This window comes from Magnolia sinica, chromosome 15 (genome assembly GCF_029962835.1).
Source record: "Magnolia sinica isolate HGM2019 chromosome 15, MsV1, whole genome shotgun sequence".
NCBI classification, from domain to species: Eukaryota; Viridiplantae; Streptophyta; class Magnoliopsida; order Magnoliales; family Magnoliaceae; genus Magnolia; species Magnolia sinica.
In genome coordinates this window covers 56,231,781-56,255,276 of record NC_080587.1, presented here as the reverse complement: position 1 = coordinate 56,255,276, position 23,496 = coordinate 56,231,781, and the positions used below count along the sequence as shown (strand labels likewise).

The 23,496-nt window shown below is 37.5% G+C and overlaps 1 protein-coding gene across 1 annotated transcript; it reads right to left on the bottom strand.

The window, feature by feature from the left end:
• Positions 1–15,920: 15,920 nt before the first annotated feature.
• Positions 15,921–21,907, bottom strand: LOC131227042 (plant UBX domain-containing protein 2). Its single transcript, XM_058222736.1, has 3 exons — positions 20,562–21,907; positions 18,448–18,726; positions 15,921–16,703 (listed from the first exon to the last, which is right to left on the bottom strand). Exons 1-3 carry the CDS (start codon positions 21,426–21,428, stop codon positions 16,446–16,448), a joined length of 1,404 nt encoding a protein of 467 aa, XP_058078719.1. The 5' UTR covers positions 21,429–21,907; the 3' UTR covers positions 15,921–16,445.
• Positions 21,908–23,496: the final 1,589 nt, after the last annotated feature.

The window sequence follows — 23,496 nt, the reverse complement described above, 5'->3', positions numbered from 1 at the left end:
TGACTGAACTATCCAAAATCGAACCGTTTGTCAGACAGAATTTCAAAAGATGAAAACAAAAAATTAGTTTTGCACTGAAAATATTAAAGTTTTTTTTACATCTTTCGTATTCATTTATAGTTGATTCAGCAAACAAAAATGAATTTAGAGATGTCAATAACTGTAAATATTACATCCCGAATATCTTATCCAATGAATTATACAACATCTATGTTTATTATGAATCTGCTAAATACATTTAGACCGCACTAAAAAAGAAATATATCCATGAAGATGAACGATCTAAGAAATATATTATCGCAAACTTCCTTCATTATGAAATGACAGACGATAAACCTGTCATAAACTAGATTCATGATTATCAGAATCCAGTAGATGAAATGATGATTAAGGGAATGAAAATGAACAAAGTATTCTTGTCAGGAGTGCTGATTGAAAAGCTACTTTCTTCCTGAAAAAATATAAAAACAGAATGAAACATATGAAATATATTATTTTTTTTAGAAAATATAATCGAACACATAAGAATAGAGGAGGCTAATAGATACATAGACCAAATTGAAAATGCAAACAGGTAACCATTCACAAAAGTAAAATCAACTATATTTATTATTCCATTAGAGTAGAAGAATTGAACAAATCACTAAATGCCTTTTTAATGGGAGTTTATTATATTATCAAAGTTCACAGCGGAAAATAAATAAAATAATTTGTGGTGTTATCTTCTTCTTTATTCGAAAGAATCTTCCATAAAATAATTATTGTTCGTATCATCAACTTGTAAATTCACCTGCAATATATGCATGGTTGGAAAGGGTCAACCCCCACTCATAGTATTGGTTGTCCTTTAAAGTTTACAATGATTCAAGTGATTCATAAGAATAATAGAAGAGTTCTGATACATCTCATACTCCACAAATACAAGTGGTATCGGTATACACAAACATTGTACATGCAACGCATGCCTAGCAATGTATGTGCGGTCCATCACACTCCCCGATCATGATCATAATGTGGAAAGTAATTCAAAATATCAGACTCGCCCGCATTCTCACACTACGGAAATTCGCCGGTGTGTCCAATTTTAACATGAATTTATGCGAACATCTTAAGGCAACACAACAACGCGATTGGGGGATTTACGTGACACGATGTATTCATAGAGCGACTATTTACGACATATAATTCCGAGAAGTGATGTAACACGCATGGCGATTTACTTATATCAATTGTGTACCACTCACCAACCCACAGGATTACGTGCTGACCAAGAGGGTCATTACTCGTAACGCATTACATCCACGATAGTATATTGATCACTAGAAGTGGAATTTCCAACATAATACTTACGTGTAAGATAATAATGTAGTGATTTGAATTAGGTAGCAATGACTTATATGGTGAAGATAAACAATGTTAAAAACTTGAAACATGTAAGAAAGATGTAATCAAATTAATTATATTGCAAAATTTAAAGGAAAAACCCTCACCTCTTGAATTCAATCTCACTCTAACGTTGCTAGATTTGAATAGGTGTGTTGTAGTACCCAACTCTAGCACACTTAACATGATTCTTACGGTTAGATCATCACATTATTTGGATTGTATGGTTAAGATCGAAACTTTAGGTTAGGGTTTAATATAGATGTAGACATAAGTTTACATTAAGTAACAACTAAATTAAAAAAAAAAAAAATCAAACTAGGTTATTGTATAACTTACCTCATTCAGTAAATTTCAGCCCACTAATTCGAGTTCATCGACACTCGGTGATGATTCAACTCAACTTGACTTGCTATGGAGAAATTCTATAAATAGTGTTTTGAATTTAGAGTTGGATGGAATCCAACGCTAGCTGAGGATCATAATATAGGAAATCAACTCACCTCTTAAAAACATTGAACTTGGCTGGACCTATGCCAATGACTCGATGAGTTGTTGATTGACGCCCGTGCAACGCTCAATCTCTCTCTCATCTTTTCTTCTTCTTCTTCTTCTTCTTCTCTTTCTTCCTTTTCTTTTGGAAGGTCAGCAAGTAGATTTGGACAAACCAGAACTCCTACTTGACTAAACCCAACCGAGTCGAGATGACTCGTGCATCAACTCATACTCTCTCTCTCTCTCTCTCTCTCTCTCTCTCTCTCTCTCTTGTTGAACTGATATCTTCTCTCTATGATTCTCCAAGTGTTGGACGGTCACCAATGGAGAGTTACTCTTATAGAGGTTTCGGCTGATTATGACGTGAGGAGGGAGTCTGTGTTATGTTAAAACAGCAGGTTACGTATCGTGTGAAAGCGAACGGTGCAAGTTCCGTTTGCGACATCTACTGATTTCGGTCCTTAAAGGACTTCTTTATTTCTTTTAAAAGATGGATCGGTTCTGGATGGGCCACCATTTGGTCGGATTAGATTATTACATAGTGTAGTAGCATGAAAGTTGGAATCGGCTTTTGAATGAAGAAGATGGCCCAAGTTTTAATGGCAGATCATCAACCATAGAGTCTTCCTTCGATCCAATGATTGAAGGTGATTTGAATGGCCCACAGAGAGCTTGTGGGCCCTATAAATCCAATGAGTAGATTGGTGGTTATCATCAGGCTGTGTTGTGGTGATTTTCCGCAACTCACTACAAGAGCTCCGATAAATTCGTCACTTACAGCGTGTTGGAATTTTTTTGGTCTTCCCAAAATCCCTGGTGGAGGTCGGATTTCACACTATCTCAGCTTGGATAGTCAAGATAGGTAGAAAGTTCTCGGTAGAGGAGTTTTACAAGGAGGTTTCAAAGAATTTCTCGCGGTCGCGATAGCTTCAAATGCTATCACTGCGTGCGGCATTATGAATCTTTTTGGTTGATAGGTGGGGTCCACCTCTATTAATCTCTCATAAGATCCACTCCATTCATAATCTTGGTCAGATCATGTAGACCAACGTGTTCAAATATGGAGATGATTCGAGCTTTTGGTGGGTCACACTGATCTTTACGATAAAAAATCTTCCGGAATTAAAGAGGTGGAGAAGTACGTAAGGTAACTTAGTGTGGATCCGATTGTGTGTAGAGATAATGTGGAGTCCACTGTGATGACATTTAAGAAGATCCACACTCTTCATTGACTTCGGCATGCCGTGTTGGCCCATGGGCCCAAGTATGGAGTTGATCGGAGGCTTATCTTAAAAGTGCTCCTAGCGGGTGCCCAAAATGGACTTGATCTCAATTAGTGGTCCACGCTTAATAATCAAGGCTAAATTTTGGAGTAAATATGTAATCAAGATAGGCAAACTATTGGGCAAATTTTGGTGGTTGATTGATGGTGGGAAAGTCTAAATCTAAAATATCACCTTTTGCGTAAAAGGGAAGGAACCAGCTTCAGCGTTCAACAGTATAGGATCATAGATCAAGGTCTAAATTTTGTATGATATCGTAGTCATGTGAGGCCAAGGTCTGGTCCAAGTTTGAGTTTCAATGGACAACAGAAAGTGGTTAAATCTGAAGATCTAGATTTATAAGGAGTTGGTAAGCCTATAAATGATAATTTCGCGCCTAAGGAAAAGCCTATCAAAGTGAGTCTTCATATTTCATACTTCATCCATATGATGGGCAATTCAGGTTGTTCATATGAAGGGAAATATCATACTACGACTACCTACGAGGTTTCTTTACTCGATGGATGTTAAAATCAACGGTTACGGGCTAATTTGTCAATTGGGCCACTTTTATAATGATATAAGGGGTGAAATTCGACATGTATGATTAATTTATGATAAATGGGCATGGTATAAAATTTTACATGAAATAGATCATGAGAATTATGCGATTTGGAATTCAAGCATCTTGGTTAATGGCATTTTCGTAAGTATTGATGATCTAAGAGTTATGAAAAATCTAATGGTTCTACATGGTTATAGGAACGTTTCTAAGCAATTCTTACGAAAGAACTTATATCTAAATCATTATAAATAAAGAGTTATTCACCAAATTAATTAAAGGAATGTATATATATCAAACCACATAATGGATGGTCTCCTCCCAAAATTGACGGTCGGGTGGCTTGATCTATGGATGAAGATTATTCCCAATGGTCAGATTCATATTTAAGAATAGATTTAAGGTTAGGATAGTTAAATTAGTATCGTACACATGTACATACCAAGTTCAATTTCATGGCAACACTCGAGAACTTTTAATGCTTGAGTATTGAAAAGTTCGGGGTGTTACGACATCCTTCTTAGAAAGAATACAAAAACAAAATGAAACATAAGAAAAATGGCATTTCTTTAGAAAATATAATCGTACACATAAGAATAAAGGAGGCTAGCAGAAACAGAGATTAAATTGAAAATGCAAACGAGTCTGTATCAAAGGTTAACATAGTAGAAACAAGTCGGGCACGAAATGACAAAAAGAAAGAAAATTGTTATAACTATAAAAAGCTTGGACATCGCTCTAAAGAGTTTAGGCCCAAAAAGAAAACAAACAGCCAATTCAAGAAAATGGGCCCTATAACTACTGTAAGAAGCCGAGACATTATGAGAATGAATGTAGGCTTAAGAACAAAAATACAAAATCTCAAGTCAATCTCGCTAAAGCTGAAGCAAATCTAGGCATGGTTGTCGTTATGTTTGAAGTATTCCTAGTAAACAACATGGAATGGATATTAGTTACCTGGGCAAGTCGGCATGTATGTAAGGATCATATCATGTTTATCTCCTATCAAGTGACAGGAGATGAGGAACAAGTGTTCATGGGAAATGCTCGATTCTCTCCAATTGTTAAAAAATGAAATGATGTTCTAAAGCTCACATCGGGAAAGACTTTAATGCTAAAAAATGAGATACATATGTTTGACATTCGTCATAACTTGGTCTTTGGTTTTCTTCTCAATAAGCTTGCAGTTAAACTGGTATTTGGTTCTGATAAGCTTGCAATGACCAAGAATGAAATCTTCCTTAGAAATGATTACTATAGTAATTGTCTATTCGTTGTAAACATTTCTTACGATAATAATAATAAGATGTCATCCAGTTCTACTTATATTATTGAATCTTTTTCATTATGGCATAGTATATTAGGACACGTGAATGTAAAATCCTTAAAAAGAATTAAACGAATAAGATTACTACCTAACATTTTAGTCGATAACTTTAAAAAATGTGAAACTTATATAGAATCCAAGTTTATTAAAAAATCAGTTAAATTTGTTAGCATAAGTTCCGACTTATTAGAATCAATACATGGTGACTTAAGTGATTTTAGAAATCACATGTTTAAAGGAGGCAAAAGGTACTATGTAACATTCATAGACGATTATTTTAAATATACTAGAGTATACCTTCTAACGAATAAAGATGAAGCTTTAAAATCATTCATTAAGTATAAAGAAAAAGTTGAAAACTAACTTAGTAGGAACATTAGAAGACTTGGATCAGATATAGAAGGAGAGTAGGAATCTTTCCAGATTAGAGAACTCTCTGAAAAGAATAGAATGGTACATGAAACTATTACTCCCTATACACCAGAATAAAATGGAATAGTTGAATGCAAGAATAAAATATTAAAATAAATAAATAATGTTATGTTCAATAGTTCTATTTTACCCTCTAATATGTAGGAAGAAGCCATACTATATGTATGTTATATACAAAATAGGATACATGATAAGAAAATTAGTAAGACACCATATGAACTGTGAAAAAATCACACTCCTAGTTATAAATACCTAAAGGTGTGGGGGTGTCCGACTAAAGTAGAATTACCTGAAACCAAGAAAATGAAACTAAGTCCTAGGACAACTGATTTTGTTTTTATAAGATATGCAAAAAAACAGTGCAGCATATAGGTTCATTGTTTTGAAATCAAAGGATAATTTTCTAAATACAAACACTATTATATAAGCTAGATATGCAGAATTTCTAAAAAAAAAAAATGACTATTCTATGAACACTAAATCCATAGAAATAAAAGAAATTAGTGTGTTTGATGTTGCTTCAACTAGTAGATTTATACATGTGAATAATGAAGTAGAACCAGAACCTACAAGGAGCACGAGAACTTGAAAGGAGACCAACTTAGAGGATGTGTTTTTCACTTTCTTGTTATAAGATGATCATAAGACATTTATAAGCCATTAAGTTTCTAGATGCTTCTTTCTGAAGAGAAGGTATAAACGATGAATTATAATCAATTATATTGAACAACAACTAGGAACTCGTAGACCTTCATCCTACAAACAAGCCCGTAGAGTGTAAGTGGGTGTTTAAAAAGAACTTAAACCAAATGAATATATAGATAAGTTTAAAGCTAGATTGGTCATAAAAGGTTTTAGACAAAAAGAAGGTTATGATTATTATGATACATCTTCACCTATAACTAGAATTACAACGATTAGGGTATTAGTTGCAATAACTTCCATATACAAGCTAGTAGTACATCAAATAGATGTTAAAACAACATTTGTAAATGGAGAGTTAGAAGAAGAAATTTACATAGAGCGACATGAAAATTATATAATTCTAGGAAAGGAAAATAAAGTATGTATATTAATTAAGTCCTTGTTCAATTTAAAACAAGCTCCTAAATAATGGAATGAGAATTTTGACAATATTTTAAAGTTAAATGGATATCTAATAAATGATGTGGATATATATATATATATATATATATATATATATATATATATATATATATATGTGTATATATATATATATATATATATATATATATATATATATAGGAAATAGTACTATGCAGTTGAGCGTATGCAATGTTACCGTAAGGTCGAGTCATGTTGAATACAGATTTGTAACGAGGAAAAGAAGCGGATTGTGTGGTGTACTTGGATGTGTTTACGCTATAAAGTTATATGGCCCCAATATGATCTATGTGTTATATCCAAACCGTCCATTCATTTAGGTAGATCATTTTAGGGCATGAGATGAAAAATGAGATAGATCGAATGTTCAAATAGACCACACTAAAGAAAGCAGTGGGGATTAATTGATATCATTAAAAACTTCTTAGGGCTCTCAGAAGTTTTGGATCAAGCTGATATTTGTTGTTCCCCTTCATCCCAGGCTGCATGACCTTATGAAATGCTTGGGTTGCAGGAAAAAAAAAATAAATCAAGGGAGGCTCTCAGAAGGTTTTAACAATGGGTGTCATTCTCACTGCTCTATGTGGTGTGGTCTACCTGAGCTTTGGATCTGACTAATTTTTAATTTCATCCTCTAAAATGATCTCACCAAATGGATGGATGGTGTGGATATAGTACATACATTAGGGTGGGGCCCACAGAACTTGCTGGCATGAACATAGAGCCGATGTCGGTGTTGTGCACACCATGCAATCCACTTCCAGGAAGAAGATACAGAAGGTGGGAGTGGATTCTTGTGGGTGTTACCCTTACCATGGGGCCCACCTTGATGAATTTTTGCATATCCATGCCATCCGTCCATCTTTTCAGCCCATTTTAGGATGTAATCCCAAAAATTAAGCAAATCCAAAACTTAGGTGGACCTCATATCAGGAAAAAATGGTGACTGAACTCCTACCATTAAAAACTTCTATGGCCCACTGTAATGTTTATTTTTCATCCAACTTATTGATAATGTCCAAAAGACCTAGATGGAGGGATACAGTGAGGATTGTACGTCCATACCATCCAAATTGTGGGTCCTATTTTAGATTGATTATATACTAAAATGATACTTATCTAGCATTTTTAGCCATCCAATTAATGGACATTAAATACACTAAGGCCGGCACGAACGATTCTTAAACAAGAGAGATGCTTGCACGGAGAGAGCCAGATACTAGGAGTGGGACGAGGATTGGCTCGGGCAGCCTAGTTGTGGCCACTGTGATGTAAATCCATACCATTCATCCAATTTCCAAGTTATGATAGAACATTGCCCAAAAAATAAGGTAGATACAAAACTCAAGTGGGCCACATGACAGTAAACAGTGAATGTCCACCATTGAACATTCACAGGGATACGAAAATTTTGGATCAGGATGATATTTCCGTGTTTAGAGTTCATCCCAGTAGAAATGACCTTGAGAACGGAATAGATGGCATATAAGCATCATTATCGACTATAAACATTTTCCTATTGTTGTGTGGCCCACTTAAGTTTTGGATCTACTTCGTTTTTGGGCACACGTCGTACCGTGATAACATAGTGGATTTCTCACATACATCACTGTGGGCTCCACCTACCTTCCGCTGGCCAGAAGCTTACCTATGCATTATAGGTAATTCGATCCGGGAACGAGTCTGGGTCACTTGACTCGGACCGATCTGATGCATGGTTGGCCTGACCCGAACCGAGTCAGATCAGGTTGGGTACGATTCGGATCGTATGAATTTAATCCAACTGTTTCATGTGGTTTGGTCCACTTTAGCCTTCAATATACCACATTTTTGTGTTCAAGGCCTAAAATGATATGTCAAAATGGATGAACGGCTTAGATAAAACGTATACATCAAGGTGGGCCCCACATGGCTCTGAACAGCGTCATCAGTAGTGTTGACGTGCACTGCACCATGTAGTGACGTGCTTTTCACACAAGTGCAGTTATGCACATTGCTGACTTGCTGAGTGCACAGTGTGGGTATTGACGTTAGCAAGTTCTGTGGGTCCAATCATGGGGTATGTGTTATATCCAAACCGTCCATCCATTTGGTGAGCGCGTCTTAAGGCTTAAGACAAAAAATAGGATAGATCTAACTTTCAAGTGTACCACACGAATTGTCTAACGGTAAAAATCATTTTCTACTGCTATTTGTGGTGTGGTCCAGATGATCTTTGGATATTATTCATTTTTTAGATAATGCTCTATAATGATCTCTAAAAATATATGAACGGTGTAGATATAATAAATACATCAATGTGGGGCCCATATAACTTTGATCTCCTTTGAACCATTCGTACAAATCGGAGCTCGAGGAGCGCGAGTACTCGTCTTTGCACATGACACGCACCTACAACTAGCTCTATTCTATCGTACTGAGTAAACTCTATTGGGGCCCACTGTGAAAATGCATGTGGTTTATCCACTCCGGATCGGGTCGGATCAGATCGGATCGGATCCAATCGAATCGGTCTGGGTAGGCATGGATCCAAACTCGACTCGAAAAGCTTTCGGATCTAGACTCCCCTACTCGATTTGCACCGATCTAGGCCGTCGGATCAGGTCGGATCTGGTTGGATCGGGTCAGGATTGCCCAGCTCTAATTATAGGGACAAGATGTTGTCTAGTCTGAACTTGGAAGCGGATTGCATGGTGTGCCACACTCAAACTTGGCAGTATATTTATGTCACTAAGTTCTGTGGACCCAACATGATGTAAGTGTTATATCCACGCTATCCACCCATTTTTCAAGATCATTTTAGGAGATGATACAAAAATTGAGGCAGATCCAAAGCTCAAGTGAACCATAAGATAGAAAATGTTGGAGATTTAATGCCTACTATTGAGAACTTTTTAGGGGCCTCAGAAGTTTTGGATCAACCTCATATTTTTTTTGTACCTTCATCTAGGTTTGTTTGATCTTGTGAACAGGTTGAATGGAAAATAAATATCATGGTGCATCCTAAGAAGGTTTCAACGGTGGACATCATTGTCCCTACTATTTTATGTGGTATTGGTTCACCTAACCTTTGAATATGCCTCATTTTTGGGATCATGGTCTAAAATGATCTCTCCAAATGGATAGACGGTTTGGATATAACACAAACTTTAGATTCAGACTTCAGGTTCAAATTTCATAATCAGGCTTCAAAGTTCATATTTAACAAACAGGCCAGCAGTCAGGTAAAACAACAGCCAGTTTTGCCATGTTTGCTTCCTTATTATCAGGAGGCATCTACACTGTGAACTTTACAAACTCTTACTCCATGGCTGGTGAGAAAACACAACTCGTCCTCACGGTAACATTGCATGCGCTCGACCGCATAGTACCATTTCCATATATATATATATATAGGAAATTATATAATAATGATAGTGTGATAATCTGCTTATATGTAGATGATATGCTTGTCTTTGGAACCATTGTTAAGTTAGTCAATTCGACTAAGAAACTCTTGTCTTTAAACTTTAATATAAAAGACTTAGGAAAAGCAAGTATAATATTAGGTACTTAGATAGTCAGAAAAGATGATAGGATTACTCTGTCGCAATCTAATTATATTGAAGAAATATTAAAAGGTTTGATCACTTTAACTGCTTACCTGTTAGTACACCTTATGATCATACTGTGTATCTCAATAAGAATGGAGAAAGTAGTGTATCTTAGCTTGAATAATCTTAATTGGTAACCTAATGTATCTAATAAACTACACTAGACCCAATATTGCATTTGCAGTAGGTAGGCTAAGTAGATATACACAAAATCCTATATATGATTATTGCAATGCATTGAATAGAATATTGAAATATTCGAAAGGTATTGTTGCATATAATATTCGTTATATAGGTTATCTTCCTATGTTAGAAGGATATAGTAATGCCAATTGAATCACTGATTCAGATGAAACAAAATTCACAAGTGGATATATTTTCACCTTTGGTAGAGGAGCGGTATCTTAGAAGTCTACTAAATAGACTTGCATTGCTCAATTAACTATGGAATCCAAGTTTGTCGCCTTAGAAAAGGTAAGATCAAAAGCTTAATGGCTTAGAAATCTGTTAATAGAGATACATCTGTGGCCAAAACATATCTACTATATCTATTCATCGTTATTGTTAAGCAGTTATTGCAAGGCCAAGAGTAAAATATATAATGGTAAAAGTAGATGTATTAGACTCCGATACAATATTGTGAGGCATCTGTTGAATGATGGAGTTATACCTGTTGATTTCGTATGATCAGAAAAGAATCTAACAGATCCTCTGACTAAAGAACTATCTAAAAGATTAATCATGGAAACATCTAAGGGAATGGGATTGAGCCTAACTGAATGAGCTACTAGTGTCGCAATCCAACCTATATAAGTGCAGATCCCATGCGATAGGTTCAATTGGTAAACAATAAGACATTAGGAGACTGTGAAGCATTACAGAGAACTTGCCCCTTCCTATGGTTTAGATAGTGCAAGCAGCAACATGTGAGAGGATGAGTTTTTGAACTCTTAATGAATTCATAACCAAATGTGGTGGTGTATCTAGTTGTTGTGTACACTTAATGGAAATTACCTATATAATTGTAGAAGTAAGGCCGTTTCCTATGAGAATATATAGGTCATTTCTCCATAGCACTCATGAACACCCAGGTAAAGGTGTATGGCCAAAAGGCACCAAACTGCAAAATCAGTTGTAATGGAAAAGTTGTGTGAGTGGCATATATAGTCGTTTACACAGAAAGGGTTAAGTTAAAAACCAATCGTGACCTGATTTCTGTGAACCTGGCTTGTTTACTCTAAATGTCGATTAAAGTCGGATAAACATCGACATTATTACACAACTCTTCTATCTTATACCAAAGTGTTTTGAATTTGAAACATGCGAAGATTGCTGTATTTTAAAATAATTTATTTCAAATTTTAAAGTTTTTTCTCCATATTTCTTTTTGTAAGTGTTTTGTTTTTAGCAGATTTCTCTTATCCCACATCAGAAAGGACCAAAGAAAAATCCGAGTATATAAGAGATGAGTTTTGTATGGGGCTTGAACCCCTTCTCAGGGAGCATGTGAATTTGGTCCAATGGAGGGCTATGTCATTAGCTCAAACTTATGCCATTGACCACACACACACATGCGCGCACCAAGCCGAGCCGTGCTGGGCTAAGTTGTGGACGTGTGTGCACGCAGGGCTGGGTCGGGTCAAATCTGGGTCTATGCAAGGACTAAGAGTACAATCACACTAATAGTTTTGTTCCACACTCTGCGAGTATATTCGCACCTGTCGGTTTTGTGCAAATTTCAAACCAAGGACGCATTTATTCAGGAGGTCGCACCAGTTGGGTTCAAACCTAACAGACCTAATCCATTTGAAACGGTGTTTTAAGCATCTAATCGTAGTCTATATATAGACCTAGTATTTTTGTCTAAATTTATTCATTCAAACCAACGATTTCTTTGTCTGATTTTTCAAAATTCATCTCTGATTCAGTGTTGTTTTGCCAACTGAGTTCGCTGCAGAGTCAACTCACTTCGGTTAAGTTTTGCACACTAGTTCGAGCACGTGTACAGCTGAATGCACCATTGGGACTGGGTAATAGTCGTTGAATCCTGGAGGCCAACTGTCCAAGATTCCTTTTGCTATTGGGACGCCGTCCAAGAATGGCAGAGTTGGTTTCAAGCCGAGTAACCCAATCACACCTGGACTCAAACAAATAAGTCATCTTTTCTTACTTTATTTTATTATTCAATTTTTTATTTTTTTAAAAATATTATCCACTATTTTCTACACATTATTTTCTACAAGACTCAATCCCACCAATTCAAAATCCAGGCCTCAACCAACCCCAAGCCCACCGTTGCAACACAACAGGGAATAGTTGAGATGGGAACGCCTACCAAAAAAATAAAAAATAGAAAAATTCCAGATAAGTGGGACCCACCATGTTCTCATAGCTTCTAAATGGGAAAAAGTTTGATACTTGAAAAAAAGTGTGATGGATGGTGGAGATGCACTTGGAAATAAAGTATTATATGCCGACAGAGTTTCCTACAACTCTCCCTTCTTACATAGAGAGATGCTTTGATAATCTAGCATAGTGTGATATGCTATGTAGGCAGAATTTATTAAAAGATTTGCTTACACGGCAAACAAATAATTCAAGATAAACGTCCAAATTATGGGCACCAACTTAGATGTACCATGAACCAAAAATTACTCTTATTTGGTGATCAAAATATTAGATTGTTGAATACTTAGTGGATGGTTAAAATGAAAAATATCTTCTCCATGAATCAGTGCTTAATACTGTTCAACCAACCTATTTTTTAGACCATAACAAGAGTGGGATCCACAATTTACTTGGTTTGATTTGGGTTAATATATGCCATGTGTACCATTTCTAAGTGTTTGCCAATCAAGCTTCACATTGCATGGCTCTTTTATTTTAGAGAGAGAAACGTAGCAAAGAAAGGAGGAGATGGAGAGGAAGGGAAGCTTTTACGGTCACAGTCACAGGTACGGTGTTTATTTTTTCATCCTCTCTCTCTCTCTCTCTCTCTCTCTCTCTCTCTGAATGAAGGGGAAGCACTGTCCTTGTATGGTCGATGCATATGGCACTTTTCAACAATACAACAGAAGTTAATAAAAGCCTTGTGAAGATATTTTGCAATATTGGTACCTCGGTATATCATTCGATATAGATGATATATTGATCGATAGGAGGAATTTTGCAATTCCCCCTTGTTTTGTATAGGTCCCTTGTGATACCCAATAGTATCGGTTGAGATGATGCAGACACTGGTTGTAAGCATGTAACTCTCCATTTTCTGTAATTGAATATAGTTTTTGATGAATTTGAATGAGAATTGAGAGGATTTGAGAAAGAGCTGAGATAGCCTCCTCCTTGACCGGGTGGGCGTTCAGTTTGCACATCCCCATCTCTCGCCATCTGAATCACGTTAGAAGAAATCCTTCATTTTCCTTCGCCTTTCCTCCTCATTCTTGTGAAATCGCATTCCTGGTTTATGTTCATTCAATCAATCCTCGACTACATCAAGTGGTATCATAGAGGTCTTCAAGCCAGGAGCACTAGCCGTCAATGGAGAACAAGATCTGAGAGGAAAGTAACGTATAGCTTCATCTAAAATCGACATTTCTGTGATACAGTGTTCCAAAGGAGAACATGTGGACACTGCCTCAAGGTAGAAGTCATGATCACCGTAGACCAACCACAAACTAGCATTCAATCCGCGAAATGAGGAGATTGAGAAACTCCAAAGGCAGGTGGAATTTCTATGCTCCCACACTGCATGAAACCTTCCATAGGCTCACTATATTTTGACAGGAATAGTATCCCTGATCCTTCATAGCTGACAAGAATGTTATTTACACCAGCCTGGGACGTCCAGCAACCCATTTTGATAGTCTACTATGAATAATTCTAGGTGCATGTTTGAAGTAGTTGAAGGATCTGTCATGTTAGTTAAAGCATGTTGTGGATTAATTGTGATCAGCATATCAATATCAAGATTAGTTAGCCATTAGTTGTGTGCATTTATAACTCTCTTTTCTGTAATTATAGAAAGCTTTATGAATTTGAATGATAATTTGGAGGATTTGAGAGAGATCAAGGAACCTCCTCTTGATTAGGTGGGGTGTTTAGCTTGCACATTGAAAACCAAATCACCTGAGGGGTCGTTTGGATGCCTGTAAAATCCTTGATTGTAAAGGAATTACAGGTAATCGGATTGCTAAGAAATTCCTTATTTCCATTCCCCTTCCTTCCCTTTCCTGTGTCAGATAGCATTTCCTGCTTTACATCGATTTTGTCAATCACAAACTACATTTCCTAGGTAGGGCTTAAAACATGTGGATACAAGGATATACAAAAACCAAAAGAAAGCAACAACAGAGGATAGGTTTAAGCATACTGAAGAAGAAATAGATCTTCTTGTCAGGAAGATGGACCTCTCTGTAGGACCTTATGGAGCTTTTTTTTTTTTATAAATCTCCATGAGGTAAATACAACATGGCCTTACTTCATTTATAAGGGATGACACCACTATCATCATTGATCTCCATCCTTGATCACTATTGTCCCATCAGGTGCTCAGGCCCCAAAGTGAAAACCTCTTCCAACGTAAAGATCTATTGTTGTATTTGCAGTCAGGCACGACCAAAATAAGAAATCCTTCAAGTGAACAAAAATAACTTGTTATCTAAAAAAAAATAAAAAATAAAAATCCGTTGGACATTAAAGATGGAATGCCGGCATGACGAACTGGGTCGATTGTACAGTGTTCTTCCTTGGTGAATACAATCCTCCCTAAGCGACTCCTCTGTGAATCCCATTGAAGAGAGAGAATTCACAGTTTTCTTTCGAATGGCCATCATTGGAACACAGTGGGACCTAATGATGGACAATCAATAATCTGATCTTGTGACAACGGATGATTAATGGTCAGACCAAACAATAACACAGATGACTAACAGCCGAGAATACTAGTCATCATGGGGCCCACCTTTGATTGCCCTTCTCTCTTAATAATCACTTTGATAAGATGATCTTAACCATTTGATGAATGGGTAGAATATATTTATTATTATATAGAAGTAACTATTAGTGATCTAGATATCAGGTGCAGCCCACCACCAGATATTCTTCCCAACTGAATAATCACTTTGACCATATGATGTCAGATCAAAGGCTAGGAAACGTACAATCGAAAATTATTATACCAGAAAGGTCTGATCATTAATCATCATGCGACGATATTACTTTGATTGGACTTGCTATCCATCCAATTAACGGCTTGGGATAATTGATCAGCATTGATTATAACATGGTCATTGAATTAGACCTTAATGTGCGTTCGACCCTAAATTGTCAATTCCACTCAAAAACCACTTTGATTGCCCTTTGGAGTTTTTTGTTGTCTCCTCTTGTTAATGACTTTAAATTATAAATACAAATAGGCTTTAGAAACTTGTGTATAGTCTCAAAAACAAACACTTTCTTTTTTGTAATTAGAATGAAAGTTGCAGATGGCTATTTTTGGCATGACACATTAGCAGATAATTTCTTGATGCATAAGCACTATAAGCTATCCAAACAAGGCTACTGTCCATTTGCAAGAGACAACTAGTATGGCTGATCTTTTCTTTTAATTTTCTTCTTCATCGCCGACCCTACTGTAGGGCCCACCTAAATAAGGCAATGCCTACAACTTTAGATGACATAAAACAAACCTAAAAGAATAGTATAAAAATAGGCCTGACATGCGACATCTACCACAACAGATGAAGTAAACAGACTTCTTTTTGTCCACCTAAGATTCCATTCCAATGCACCTCATATTGTCCAGAGACAGATATTACGGAGATAATACAAAGTCCGTTCGGCGAAGTGGAGATTTCAAAATCGCACTACACATTCCTATTTTAGCAATTTTTCAACTCAAATCAATACAATTTAAGCAAAAAGGGGGGGCAAAACAACATTGGACATTTTTGGGACATTTAGAGAGAATTTCTATACTCTTTTTTTTCCAATTTGATCTCATTGACAGATCATTTTGGAGAATAAATGCATTTCTACATTTTAATTATGCAGATATTCCAAGCCATCCAATATTACAGATCAATAGAAATAGAAACAGTTTATTCTGAAGTTACAGCATGATCTAACCTGATATGATGTAAACTTATGCTGAGCTGCATTGCTTAAGTATCAAATAGAAAATGGGCAGCAAGTCTAATGCATAGACACGGCTCTGAAATTTAGTGGAACCTTCTCAATGTTTTTTGACAGATCGAATCACATAGAACCTAGGGTGGAACCAAGGCTGTTGTGGCTGTAAGCGGTTCGCTGACTTCAAGAAGCTCATTACATAGGCCAGTGAAAACTATGGAATCTGTCTCTATGGGTTTGAACTTAATGAGAGCTGAAGGGACCAAGTCTTCTTCATCTAGTGTCGGTGCTCGCTCTCCTGCGCTTGGAAATCGTGGGATCACACGGCGCTTGGGCATTGGTGGCTGCAATAGTTCGAACTCCAAACTGGGCTCTTTCAATGACGAGCTCACAAACTACGACCAAAAAAAAAAAAAAAAAAAAAGGACAGTTGATCATTAGAATGTCCATTTCCATGGCATGTGAAGCTCCTGAGCAGTCTCTGTGCACTAAAATACACGTATGAGATCCCCATCATTCATCAAAAGATAACAAAGGAGGTCTAATCATCACATGGGTCACAAGTTAAAATTAAAAATAAGAGCAATAAACCTAAAATTTACCTGCTTCTTTAATTCTGTATACATGGGACCTGTGGTTGGGTAATGCAGACCATTGATTTGATGGGCCCACCATGGTGGGAGATGCACCAAATTCTCATAGATGGGAAGAACAAGCCCATCCAATCTGATAGGTCCACCATCGATGCAAGATTTACTTAAAAGTTCATTTATTTCCCTTAATCCTCTAATTATATATTTATTTAAATTTTTTTTAAGTAAAAAACATGACCCATCTGAGTCACTTGGTCAACCCGCCTGAGTTGGAAGTGAGGGCCTGCCAAGACTGACCTGAGTCGCGTGTTTCCCACAATGATCTTACCAACTAATGCAAAAATGAGAAGAAAAAGGGATAGAGGATCTCCTTGTCACCTCGATTCTCGCCATTCATAAATCATCCATGTTGAATCCTCTGAAGACTTATCAGCAACAGTAAGTCAGCGACCCACTACCATCATGTCACCATTGTCTACACTTGATCTTGTCCCTTCCACTAAAATGATTCATGTCATGGTTAATTTGCACCATTTTATTGAAGCCACTTCCTTCAAAGAGGCATTAACATTTCAAGACCCTCTCTTGTATGCATGAGTAGAATGAAACCCAAGCACTTCATTTTGACCAAAATTGACATCTTTTTTTCCAGAATGCCTTCATGGGCATGATCCATTGTCAATGGATATCCAACATCATCAAGACACTATCATCGTTGAACATTACAAGGTTGTCATCTGGCACCCAAGGGTTATAATCAACAAGGCATGGATTTCAATGCTAGGATTGGCAGAAAAGCAGTATTACCTCCTAGAATGCATTACATGTACACCATAAAATTGAAGTGAATGAGTTTGAGACCAAATTTGGTATGAGAGAAAAGGATCATAACATCAATCCGCGGGTCCTAATCAACATATATAACTGTAAATAGCCTAACACGAGCCAGTGACTCCTATTCAAAATCTCATGGGTGAGCGACTTGTTTATGAGAGAAACCAATTACACAAGCTAAAATACTAAAACTGAAGGCTGGTGAGATATCATCCTCATAATATATGTTTGTGCCGAAGTTCAGTATAAACACTCCAAAATATCAAGCTACAAAGTGCAATCAGGGAAGAACCACACTTTCTGCAGAAGCCTGTCTATCTCAGTGCAACATTCTTTAAGAGTTGAGGCAAATAGGAAGACAGCAAATTCAAAACAGCAATACTTCTTATAACCAAAATAGCACTTTCTCAATATTTAAAATCTAGAATCAGAACCTCGTTTTCCCATCATTGGTATGTCTCTCCAACATTTATATCAATCAATATCTCAAATGATGTGTAAACTCCCAATCATGAATAGTTTTCCTAAGTTGACAAGAGGTTGAGTCACAGACCCTTTCTGGACATTTTTAAAATGAACAAAAATCACTAAAACTGTTTACACAAAGCTACAAAATCTAATTACGACAACGGTAGAAATAAGTTAAGAAGAAGCAGAATGGAAAAAACTCAATCAGAAAGATTAAAAGAAAAGTAAGATAAAAGAAACTAACCTCATAGAGTGCAGTGGTTGGCTCCCAAGGAAGAAAGACACCTTGGAGCACTATACCATCAGGAAACTGGATACGGATAACAGTGGCTTTATACCTTCTCCTCGCTGCCTTTGCCTGCTTCTCTTTGTATGACTTGGGAATGAGAAGTTGAGACTCAGCCATCTTTTTTCTCCTCAATTCAGCTTCTCTTTTCACCTCTTCAGCTGAAAGGTTATAAAAAGAATCTGGCAGGTCGATTTTCCCAGCAACACTTTCTGGAACGGAAAAAAAGACCCGAACCTAAAAAATTGGATGAGCTGAAGAACCATTAGAAACCACTAATAACCAGCAGATGATTACAAACGAAGTTCCCAGTGCTTCAGGGACAGTATAACTTTTCCGGCAACATGATAAATCAAGCAATCCTTAAGTTACAAGACATACAGGTTACAAAGAAAGGCCACAGCAGTCATTATAAATCATATTTATTATGGGTTTGCAACTTTGAATGGTTAGTATTTAATAATTAATTAATTAATTAACAAAAGCAACCAACAGAGGAAGCAAAAGACTGAAAAACTCACAAAACAATGTAGACAGAAAGAACCAAATAAAGCATCCGAATGGTGTGATTTTGCCAGATACGCATAGTGATTAGGTTTTTCCATCACCCTTTTTTAAAACCATTTTTTTGGATTCCACAAAACAGTGTGTCAATGGGCCCAGTCCGTATAAATTGGGCCCACAGTTTGTTTGTCCAGACCATCGATGTGGATGGCAAATGCCCAGAATTTTCTCAGATAAAAAGATCCTAGGTATACAATTTTTGGACTTTCTCCAGACTGTTGAAAAATACTTTCTAAACCATCTAATTTTTTGCCACAGATAAAAGGGTTAAGATCTTCCCACCTAGCGGATTTTTAGGAAATCTCCCATCCACCTCAGGGTCCATCGGATCAACAGTCTGGATCACCAAACCACGGGCCCCACTTGCTTTGACTAGCACATCAGAACATAATTCATACTTTGATGCATCAACCCTATAGTTTCCCATACACAGAAGTTAGGAAACCTTATAAGAACAATCCAACTCGAAAAGAAAATCTGAATACTCACCTTCAAAGAAATTTAGCATGAAAGAAAATAAAATAGATATAATAGATGTTTTAAAAACTCCATATAATATCAGGGGGCTCCTAAAACGATAGTCTCCATACACATCTAATGAAACATACTACATATTATATGTTACACCATCAACTTTCCCTGAATTAGAGCTATGTCGGCGATATATACATATCAGTATCATATAATTAAAGGTGTGTCTGGACAGAGCAGATTCCATGCATCATGTCATTCTGAATATGTTGCACAAATGTATCAGATTGAAACCATGTATTTGGTGGTTCCGATAGTGGTTGGGCCATAGTCCAAAAGTCACAGTGTTTAGACAGTTTTAGACCCGTACTTGGTGGCATATAAATGCACACTAAAAGACAAAAGACAGCAACAGCTCCCGTTAAGTGATAAAAGGAACATTTATTAGATGGTTAAGATAGTAAAATCAAAGAAAAATTTAGTTAAAGGTGAATCAATAGATGAGTCCACCAGATGAATGGTTCAGATCACCATACAAATATGCCACGTGTGCGGTAGATAATCAGGAGGCACAAAAATGCCCTGCATCCAAAAGGCATGTCATGCGTTCCTGTGTTTGAATGCTCAATTGAAATAAATTGTAATAACTCATTCCAATAAAGAGGAAGCGACCAATGCAGGGCAGGGCTAACCCTGGTCTATTCACTAATGAGGGAAGCCCAAAAATTAATATTACCATCATTTCAATTCCAACTTCAAACACATGGAATTGGAATTAGGGACTGGTTCACCGTTAAGGATTAAAATTGGTGGCACCTCCACTTTGGTCATTAGTTCCTACTTGAATTAAATTATTGCAATTTAACGCAATTGAGCATCCAAACACAAGCCAATTCATGAAGTAAAATATTTTTTGAACAAAAAAAAAAAAAAAGATGTTCCATAGAAAGATAAATACTGAGAGCATAGAAAATCAACAAAAACCACCGAAATAAAAATAAAAAACTTCAATAGTAAATATACTCAGCATTGTATACCTGCCTATCGATCTTCTTTCGCTCAATGGGAACCACCTCTGGAATTGAACACACAGCCAAAGATGAATCTTCTGCCTTCCGTGACTCAAGTAACGACACTGCTTCTTTGATCAACGAGATCTGATCCTCCGATGGAGCTTCCAGCGTGGCCCACATCTCATCACCTTCCTGTTGTAGCCTAAACCCGATGCACTCCAGTAACTCTATGCCGCCTGTTGCTGCACCCAAGGCCTCTTTTATCTTCGGATTGCTCATCCGAATCCTCCGGAACTTGTCATTGCCTGGTTCCCTAATGATATTCCTCAAAAGTTTAAGAACGATATCTACTGACCCATCCGACGGCTCTCCCGACAAGAAAGCGCCAACCCCAGCCACCAATTCATTCCTCGATTCCATATCAGGCTGCCTGTCGGGCAATTCCGTCAAAACGGCAGCATTCTCAGAGCGGTAACTCAAGCAGCTCTCTACATGTGCTGAGACTTCTTCTTCAGATGCGAACGAATCCCCACAGACAGGGCACTGGAAAATGGAAACAGAAGTCCCATTTGGCGCCCGTTTGCCAGAAGAAATAAACGGGTCAAAGGGATCGAAATTGCCAGGCTCACGACGATTGGGCTCAGGAGTGGGTCGTGGCGGGGGCGATCGTGACTTGGGGTTCGATCGGGGAAGGGACGACGACGGCTGTTTCGGATCGGGTTTCGGTTGGATGGATTGGGGAGTGGAACGGCCGTGGATGGGATGGGTAGGGCCCGCCGAGGAAGATCCTAAAACTCTTCCCTGGCCCTTGAATTTACCAGAAGACGACGAAGTGAATGGATTGTTGACTTTCTTCATGAACCCTTTGACTTTGCCTTTAACGTCGTCCATGAATAGAAAATCACAAAATTTCTAGGGTTTTTTTCTTTCTTTAATTGGAATTAGGGTTTTATTCGATGGAAGGAGATGAGAAGATATATTCAATAAACACACACACACACGGAGAGATCCGAAAACAAGATTTGGAGGTCTGTTTGGATGTGTTAAGAAATTGAATGGAGATGAATTGCGATTTCTGAGATTTCTATTTGGCACCTTGACGAAGAAGAACGGAGGGAGCTTCCAAGAGAGGAAGAGATAGAAAATAATCGATGATTTGGATGCGCTCCCTTGGACTTTTGCTTTGGAAAATACAGCCTCCCTCTAGGAAGATACTGGGATGACTTTCAGTTTCACCGACGTGGGAGAAGCGACATATAACGTGCATAAAATCCGAGCCATCCATTACGAAGCCCTTGCCTTGATCCCAAAAATCAGGATGATTCAGACGGGAAGCGGATTCCTTGCGAAAGCATTTTGCAGGAACTTTCTGGGACAGTGGGGCCCACCGTGATGATTGTAGGTGGATGTTACCCTTACTGCAGGGCCCATCTTGCGGATATGTTGTATATCCACTCCGTCTATTCGTTTTCCCAGACCATTTTAGTGCGAGGCTCTAAAAAATAAGTATATTCGAATCTCAGGTGGAGCACACCACAAGAAACATGTTGATTGAACGGTCACCATTAAAATCTTTCCAAGGCCCACCGTAAGCAGATCCGTAGTGCTTATTTTCCATCCAATCCATTAATAATGTCAACCAGAACTAGATAAAGGGGAAATACAAAGATTAGCCTGATCAAAAACTTTTGTGGAATACAAATATCTTGGTCATTCACCACTTTTCCAGTTGCGTTGTCAACTATAGATTTCTATATGCTTAAGTTGGGGATAACGTAATTAAATGAGCTGAAGAAAAACGGATGGATGGCGTCGATATGAAACACATTCATCAAGGTAGGTCCACATGGCCCTATAAATGGGAGCGGATTAGGTGAGACCCCGGATACACGGGATACAAAGTGGGCGGGACCACTGACTGTGGGGCTTACAGTGATATATATACCTTAAATCTACACCGTCCAACCATTTTGACAGCTCATTTTAGGGCATGATACCAAAAATGAAGCTGACTCAAATCTTAGGTGGACCACACTAAAGTCATGATTCAATCCCACCATTAAAAGAAATTTAAGTACATCCAACCTCTTGATAAGGTCACAAACACCCAAACGAAGAGATCACATAAATATCATCATGATTGCTTGTGTGGCCCACAAGAATTTTTAATGATCTTTCACCACTGTTTCATGTACTATGGTCCATTCAGGATTTGGAACTGCTTTTTTCGGGGGGTTTACGTCCTAAAATGAGCCTTTAATACATATGGACGGTGTGGATGTACCCACATACATTACAGTAGAACCCACAGTCAGGGTCCCACCCACTACATTGTATCTGGGGTACACCTAATGTAGCTCCAGTTGGCCGCGCAACAGGAAAACGGGCGCGGCTTCGGTGGATCCCAGATCTACCGAGGTCGGTGGGATCTTTGACCGTGGGCCCACCGTGATGAACGTGCCTTATATCCACGCCGTCCGTCCCTTTTAAAAACTAATGTTAGGGCATGATTCAAAAATGAATTTGATCCAAATCTCAGTTGGACCATAATACAGGAAACAATGGTAATTAATTATTAAAAACTTTTTATAAAGCCATGAAAGTTTTGGATCAAGCTGATATTTGTGTCGTCACTTAATTCATGTATTTGTGATTTTATCAATAGATTGGATAGCAAATAAACATTTCCAGTGGGCCTTGGTATTCAATCACAACTGTTTCCTTTGGGCACGGTCTACTTGATATTTTGAATCAGCATTATTTTTTGAGATAATGCTTTAAAATGAGCTTTCAAAATGGATGGAAGGTATGTTTTACTTATGATTTTAGATATGTTTTTTTTTTTGTTTTTGAGATAATGTCTTAAAATGAGCTTTCAAAATTGATGGAAGGTGTGGATATAAGTCACATATACCACGGTAGCCATGCAGCTAGGGATTCCCAACAGTGCAGAGGTTAT